The sequence below is a fragment of the Ambystoma mexicanum genome, chromosome 9 (genome assembly GCF_040938575.1).
Source record: "Ambystoma mexicanum isolate Mex_15411 chromosome 9, UKY_AmexF1_1, whole genome shotgun sequence".
Lineage (NCBI taxonomy): Eukaryota > Metazoa > Chordata > Amphibia > Caudata > Ambystomatidae > Ambystoma > Ambystoma mexicanum.
In genome coordinates, this window is record NC_090931.1 from 924,273,261 (window position 1) to 924,281,710 (window position 8,450).

The following is an 8,450-nucleotide window of genomic DNA, read 5'->3' on the forward strand; positions in this document are numbered from 1 at the left end:
ATTGCAACATAAGAGAAGTCCTCAGGCCTAAAGCAGGCCATGGTGTTGGTTCTTGTGTTAAATACAATAAGTACACTTTACCTTGGCTAAACCAAACCTACTGGATGGTTTCCTTTGGACACAAAGTATATCAATAATCAATGTAATGCAATCCACCTTGATCCCAGCGCATGCCAACAGTGTTAGGACAGTTTTTCTGAAGTCCAGTTAAGGGCCTAGTAAAACCATTCAACTGAGGCAGTACAAGACTCCACTCTTAGTATAAGACTGTACCACCTGAGTACATGGTAGCGTAGGCAGAGCAGCCAGGCTTATCTTAGGAGGGAGAGAGGGCAGTAGATACAGTACAAGTGAAAATTGTAATACAAATGATCCAAAGAAACACTGAAACACTATGTATTATAAAAATAAAGGATTTATTTAAATACAAGTAGGCCCAGATAAATCTAGGGGTTAAGTAAATACTGAAACATTATATGAAATCACAATATAAACCACAACACTATACTTGAAAGTACACAGACCCAAGTATAGACCTTATTTGGAACACCTAACAGTAGTTCTAGGGAAGTCAAAACCTTGTTATACACATTTAGTATAGGCCAAGCCTATTCCTTGGGAGTAAAAGACCAATGGTTATTTTTAGATTACTTTTGGTAATACAAGGACAGTAGGCCCTACCAGGTGTACAGTGACTCTTGGAACAAATCACATAAACAGTCAACTGGCCAATATACTTTTGGTGAATAGTGAAACACTTATTCTAGGTGCAGTAAAAACCTATAACTACTTTTGTCATAACACACAGTTATACCAGGTGAGCAAACCTAATGGATGTAATATATAATTACAGATGCTTTGGAAATCAGGGAACCCCAGATGGAGATAAGCAATAACTCTTGTAACTTGTTTTGGATGGCACACAGCTAACACAAGGTAAGTAAAACCCACTTACTTTAACTTCACAATGAAGGGGAAAGTAAAACCCAATGTCACACTTTACAGAATAGATATTCTAGGTAGGCAACAACCTATTGTAGACTTCTTAAAGACAGGCTAGCAGCAAGTCAGGGGAAGCAAGACCCAGTTGGGGGACACTCATACAGTTATCCTAGCAGGACTAACATGGTGATACCAACACATTACTTTTGTAAAGAGGCACAACCTAATCACAGGAAAGTAAAATACCTTCACATCTACTTTCTTTTAGACTGGCAAAACAGTGGCTAAGGAAGGAAAGATGTTAACCATACTTTTAAGAATAGTGCATCACACATCCAAGATCAGTAAGAACTTTTGTAACTGTTCACTCTTAGAATTACAGTTACCAACCAACTCTTTACAAGTAAGTAAAAACACTTGATTTCTTTTCTAGGCAGAAGTCCCAATCCCTTCAAAGTCTTTCCCTTAGAGCATGAGTGTTCTCAGTGGCAGAAGGGGGTCACTAGGACTAGTGACCAACAGGCAGTGTTAGAATAAGTTCTTTAGTAGCAAAAGCCAGAGTTTCCTTAGGAAAACTGGGCAAACAAGTGAGTACTTTACTTCTAGGGTTAGAAGAGGGTCCAGGGGCTTCACAGAAGACACGCCAGCAGGATTCTAGCAGTGGGACTGGGTGTACTGGACGAGGGACCTCCCAATCACAGAAAACACCCCAGGACTACACAGAAATCCCAACAGGCTTAAGGTAAGTATATACCCAAGCCAACACAGTACCTCAGCAATGAAGAAGAGATTGCAGCAGGAGAACTTCAGGGACTGCAGCCAAATACCCGGTCACTGGATTCCTTGTCCTGGAGACTGAACACAAGACCTCAGAAGGGACTTTGCAGCAGGGATCAATGAAGAAGGCTCTAGGCAAGATTTCTCTCGCGGCTGAATGCGGTTCTGCGGGTTTGGCGCCTTTTCAAGGAGCACAGATGAAGACAGAAAATCGCGGTTGAATTCTCGTCGTTTAAAAGGTCCAGCACTCTTGTGAGGGGACTTTTTGGACTCGATTCGTGTCTCTGGAGATAGACCAAGATGCCCACGAAGTTTCAGCGAGATTCGGAATTCGGAAGACCGTGCACCGCACAGTGGCAGGAGGTCCCAGGGTATTGGGGTATTGCAAGAACGCAAGGTCGCAGGAACCCGTGGGATGGCTCAAAATGCAGGTCGTCTTGAGTCTAGTGGGTCTCACCAGCCTCTGGGTTCGGGTCGTCGTTTTCGGAGACCCCAGGTCGATCGGAAGGAAGGGCTCCAGCAGGCTCCGGTTACAAAGCAGGCTCTCCGGCCGCTGGAAATCATTCCCGCCGCTTTTCCTTCGTCATCCTCTTCGGTTTTCAGTTCCAGTGGTCGACATGACTTCAGCCTCCAGGTTTCCAGTATTTATCAGGAACTGCAACACAACCTCTGCATTCTCTCCCCGCATTTTACAAGAAAGGGGCGTTTGGCTGTCCAATCAGGACAGCCAACCCCCCACTGGGATTTGGCCCAGTTGAAGGAAGACCTAAGACAAAGGAGGGGGAAGTTTGGGACCCCTCCCCCACTTCCTGTGCTTACAGACTGACTGGAGCCTGGGCGGGGTGTCCAGGGGACTCCAGCCGAAGACAAAACTCAAACAAAGGATTTTCCCGCCCTGGATGTCAGGGGAAGGAACAAGAAACGACAAGAAACTCTAAAATGGCAGAAAAAGAAGACAGGGGCCATTTTGGTAAAAATGAGCACCCTTAGGTGCCTTTACTGCAGCTGTGATTACAGCACGCGGTAAAGGTGCACCAAATTAGTAAAAGGTATCACTGCCACCAGCCATTAAAGGTAAGCTTGTCACTGTAACATAATTGTTACAGTTTAAATGTGAAAGGGGATACATTGTATCTCCCCAGCACTCCACATAAGGTGGGGTGTGCTGGTTTCACAGAAGTAAATGTAAAAGGGATCCAAAGATCCTTTCTACCCTTGGGAACTGTAGTTCACTCAAGGTTAGCACAAGAAAGTTAAAGGGGGAGCCCCTAGGGCAACCCAGCAACAACAGGCACTTATTGCCAATAAGTTGTTAGACATGATAACTTTAAAAAGACACTATGGAGAGTCTTAAAAATGACACCCATAAAAAGAGTTAAAGACAGGTGAGTGTGGAAAAAGGTTCCCACTCACTGAGGTATTAATGGAAAATATCTCACTAGGAAAGCAAAAAGTTCTGGAGTTGAACCAGGCAAGGAAGATTTACCAGCCCTGTGGAAATCTTACCCAACAGGGGTCATCATCAGATAGGTTGGCCCTGCAAGTTTAATTCTCCTGGCAACAGACATTCTCTGTTAATGTGGGCATCAGTTCACCCGATGGAGCCCTGCTATCTACGCTCCTGCAGCCCTCATCCTCCCTGATCTGCCTTCCTCGTGGCAGCACTGCATTGGGGTAAGCCTTACCATGATTGTGGGCACAACGCACGGCGGGGCGCATCTCTAACTTTTTGTGTTCCAATTTGCTGATTATGTTTCTATTCCTTTGCTTTACTGTGGCATGAATCGTGCGCTCTGTGTGCCACCCATTTGTGTTTGGGTTTTTCCATACACGGTGGATTTCTGGTTGCCTGTGATGTCCGTGTGTGTCCCTTTAGCCCCCCGTCCCCCCCATCTGGTTGCCTGTGATGTCTGTGTCTCCCTTGCCCCACCTCTGGTTGACTGATGTCTGTGTGTGTCCCTTGCCCACCCTCTGGTTGCCTGTGATGTCCGTGTGTGTCCCTTGCCTCCCTCTTTGGTTGCCTGTGATGTCTGTGTGTGTCCCTTGCCCCCTCTTGTTGCCTGTGATGTCCATGGGTGTCCTTTGCCCCCCTTCTGGTTGCCTGTGATGTCTGTGTGTGTCCCTTGCCCCCCTTCTGGTTGCCTGTGATGTCTGTGTGTCCCTTACCCCCCTCTGGTTGCCTGTGATGTCCATGTGTGTCCCTTGCCCCCCCTCCGGTTGCTTGTGATGTCCGTGTGTGTCCCTTGCCCCTCCCCCCGTTTGCCTGTGATGTCCGTGTGTGTCCCTTGCCCCCACCGGCTGCCTATGATATCTGTGTATGTCCCCTTCTTGCATGCATGTGTTTCCTGTTTTGGCTTGTTTCCTTCTATCCTGCTTTCCCCTCCCCCTTTTTAGCCCTTTCCTTCTAACCCCCCTACATCAAACCACTGTAGGAGTTTGTCTTGATACATTTGGTTTTACCCTCACCGTCTTGTTGCAAATGCTTGGATTTGACTTTTGTGGACTCATTGACCCATCTCATTTCTCATGCTGGACTTCCCCTGCATCGTGTACTCATGGTGGCCCTGAATCATGCTTACAGGACTAGATAAGCAGCTAAAGAATAGAATGGATCATGTTAGCAACTATGTTTAAGACCGAGAGCGTCCGTGAAACCTGCATTAGGATCATATGTGAACATAAATGTTGAATTGTGGGTTGCCTGCATAGGAATCAAGTCAGCCCTCAAGTTGTGAATGTTTTGGAGTAGCTTTATACGGCATAAAGACTTGTGGCAAAGGTTCATCTAATCACAAAATTCGCCCCGATGAAGGACCATTATGTTAGGTCCGAAATGCATTGGCAATTGTTTGGAATTCTGCTTCCTCAACTAAAATGAACTTTTGAAATTAAAAAAAGCCACAAGCAAAATCATAAAGGATCATTGTCTATCTTTTTAGATGGAAGTCTTACAGTTATCATTTGTTCCATTAAGCATCATATGAAAGAGTGAAATACGTTTCAGTAGTTTTTACTACAGCATTGGCGACCCAAGGTCTGATGAAAGCTTTTCATCAGACACATTTTTCTGTCCTGAATCATGCTGTGCCCATCTTCATCCCGATTCCCGGCCTGCATTTGCTGTTCTCTTACAACATCGTGTTATTACTGACTTCTGCAACTGTATTCGCTCTCCCCACTTGCTTCTCCACTGTTTTCACTGTCTCTCCTTCTCTCCCTTTCTTCCTTTTCTATCCCCCCCGTCCCCTTACTTTTTTCTATGCACTTATTCTATCAGAATTGTCCTTGGACCTAGTATGATAGCAAAAATGTTGGTTGGTGGTCTCCCCGTACCTCACGTGTCCCCCTCCACCGCGCAGCACTATCTGAAATGTCATCAGGCCTAGTACCATAGTCGCTTGTTTTGTTCCTCTCCTTCTTTCTCCTCCCCCTCACCTCTTGTAAATCTCTGGCTCTACCAGAAATGTCATCAGGCCCAGTATGGTAGTCACTTGTCTGTTCCCATTTCCTTACCACCCACCCCCTCCCTTCCTTATCTTTGTCTTAGCTCTTGCCAGGCCGAGTACGATAATTAATTTCACATTCTTATTTGTTTATGGCCTTGTAAGAATGTCATTGTATTTTACCTTGTTCCCTCCCCTGCCTGAAGCGCTTTGAAAACCATTGTCTAAAGGCGCTATAAAAATAAACTATCACATCATATCGTTGCTAGCATTGGTGCCATACGTCTTGTTTGCAGGTCAGGAAATGTGTTATGGTGTCATTGTCTTGCACCAGAAGTTTTTGACTTTGTCTGGCTTCCATTTCTTCATTAGTATTCTCTGGTTCAAACATAGAGGGGTGTGAACCATCCATTGAAGCTGGGGCAAAAAAATTGCTAAAGTGGACGACCGACATGTAACAAAAAGTTTAGATAAACGTGCATTAGTGAAAATGATGATAAATGATGGAACAATGGTGATCATAGTATTTGTGAAATTAATAAATCGAGAGAGACATGTCTACAAAATATTTAGCATATCATTTTTATACAATATTGGTTTATTAACTGTGGTCAAGTTAATAGGTAAAAAATCACATTATCAGAGAATGCCTAGTGAAACGCAGATCCTTTCATTGACCCACACTGGTACACTAAAAATCCATTCATCTGCCAATGCATTTCTCTGCCAATACATGCTGCATTAGACTTTCCATGGTGGCACGTAACTTGGAGAGTACTCTTAAGTGGCCGTAGGTGTCACCAGCATGGGCATATACTCCAGTTTGCATGTACTAACGCGTGTCTGACTTCACGTTAACACAAGATGGGCATAGCAAACAAGAGTGGGTCGCAGTGTTAAAGGCATCGAAATGTAAGTAAGACTCTGTAACAAACACAATTATGTTGCTTCCCTATGAGGTGCGGAGCAGGTGTACTGATAATTCAACGGGAATTGTGGGAGGGTGACCATTCCTTTAAGTGGCTGGTTGTGAACTCTCACTTTCTGTATCACAAGTTTGAATTTTGTAGTTCGGGGATCCAATACATATATTTCTAATGAACATTTTAATTGTTATTTTGAATGATAGCACCACCTATTACACACATATTTTCTTAAATTGTATGAAAAGTTTATTTAGAAATGTTTAATAAGCAATACATATAATAAATTCTGTCAAAAACCTGCATATAAATCGGACTGTTGCAAGCAGAGCAGTGTTACTTGGTACAGTGGGTGCAGATTAGAAGTAGCTAATAAAATATAAAGGAGCAGGAGTGAGTTCCATTCTACACCTGATTTTAAGATCGATACATTGACAGATATATTTTCTATGTGACCTGGTTCATGAGTGAATAGGTGAGATTTCATCTGAGATACTATTCTTTTTTTCTGAAAAATAAATTTTTATTAAGATTTTAACATTTAGACCCTCATTAAAGATAACTTTGAAACATGAACCTCCCGCTCTCCTCCCCACGCATGATATTGATTTATGAGGAGTAAGCAGTTTGAGTTGAATACAACAGGTTGCATCCTTCATGTTTATACTGACATTAGCATCCCTCTACTTCTTTCCCACTGACACATGTGATTCTCACCTAGTGTAGATAGTGGCATGATCGACAGCCTCGCAGTAGCTAATACAAAAAATTCACAACTGCTCAATACTTCTCATTTCGTTTGTTTACCTCAAACATCTACTCTTGATTTTCATAGGTTTGATTGCAGATGAAATCATAGACGTTGCTAAGACCAGACATGTTGCTGCAACTTTTTGTACAATATTATTTGAAAAGCTTTTTCTTTTTTTTCCAGATGAACTGAGTGTGAACGGGCAGTACCAGTGTCTAGCTGAATTATCAACAAGTCCAATTATTATTTGCCATGGTACCGGAATCTCCTGCGGTAACGCTCACAACGGAGCTGCCCACAATGCACTACAATATTTGAAAATTATGGTATTAAGAAAATAAACTAAAAAGGGACACACCAATCTCTTTTAAAGAATACAACCCTTCAAAATATTTTTTAAACTAGAATAATTCCACTTGATATTAGATAGGTTTTGTGATGTGAAGGTTTCCTAGGCTGGGAAACCTATACATATGTAATAATGTAACTGAAACAGAACTGTTAAATTTGGCTATATTTTATAATATCATCATTAAGATTTAATGATTTGAATAAGTAACTATAAAGTGATTCCCTTATGAACTAATTGAGTAATACAAATGTGGTAAAACCCACTCTGCTCCCCGTTATGAAAACCTTTAGCAAACGGTATCATAATTATAAAGGTGCATGTATTTGAAAAACAAACACATATCAAATAATGTTTGGTGGAAATCCTACGACTGTGTAACTATAAACAGGAATCATTTTGAAAAAGGAACAAGTTTTAAACAATAACATTTATACATATTCTTCTTTAATTTTATGTTTTCCCTTTATTAAATTAACCGTTCTAGAAATGGTGTCCTGTAAAAAAATAATATTTACTATGTATGGCATTTTAAAGAGAACGAGTGACTGTAGAAAAGCTTTGTTTTTTCTCAAAGAAATTCTCTAATTGTATTATTGGTTATTCTGAAATAAATTGTTTCGAAGAATGCTTGTTTTATTGGTGTTTTTTTCTTGCGCAGTTGCTAGCATATTGCATGTTTTAATGTGTGTTGTTGAACTGGATCGAGATCCTTTTTGTTAAAAAAATATTTTATATATATTGTTAGGAGACTGACACACAGGTGGCATTATTGTTGGCATATAATTTTATCAATCAAAATAAAAGAGAAAACCTACCTCTCAACTTTAAGAGGGGTTTCCCTACCTCAACCAAAACACTATAGACTGAGTCAGGATGTCTAAGTAATTCAAGAGTCCACTGTTCTGTGTCAAAACCCTGCTTCTGTCCCTTACACTCACAACTAAACTAAAAGGGGTAGTGGACTTTCTTGGTCCAGAAGAACGACTCCCTTCTTCTGGACAGTGTATCAGTGTTCCAAATGTAGTTGGGACCTTTAACTGAAGGAATGACTACCTTCCCCAGGTCACAATCCTTTTCCAGATCATTAAGCAAAGTTCCAAGTTGAAAGGTCAACAAGCAGCAGAATTCTCAGTTCAACTCAAAAGGACAAAAGTTCCAATTCTTAGGTGGGATCTTTACCTGAGGGAATGCCTCCCTTCCCCAGCTCTCAATCTCTTTTAAGGTACCAAACAATGTTCTAGATTAAAGTTCCAACTCAAACA

At 41.9% G+C, this 8,450-nt stretch overlaps 1 protein-coding gene across 2 annotated transcripts in view; it reads left to right on the forward strand.

Moving 5' to 3' along the window:
* The window catches only part of PRKRA (protein activator of interferon induced protein kinase EIF2AK2), a 700,997-nt gene extending 693,184 nt beyond the window's left edge, over positions 1-7,813 (forward strand). For both annotated transcript variants that reach the window (XM_069616107.1, XM_069616108.1), the window contains one exon: positions 7,020-7,813. In XM_069616107.1, coding sequence (XP_069472208.1) covers positions 7,020-7,177 — 158 coding nt within the window. In that variant the 3' untranslated portion in view covers positions 7,178-7,813. The remainder of the gene's footprint in view (positions 1-7,019) is intronic.
* Positions 7,814-8,450: the final 637 nt, after the last annotated feature.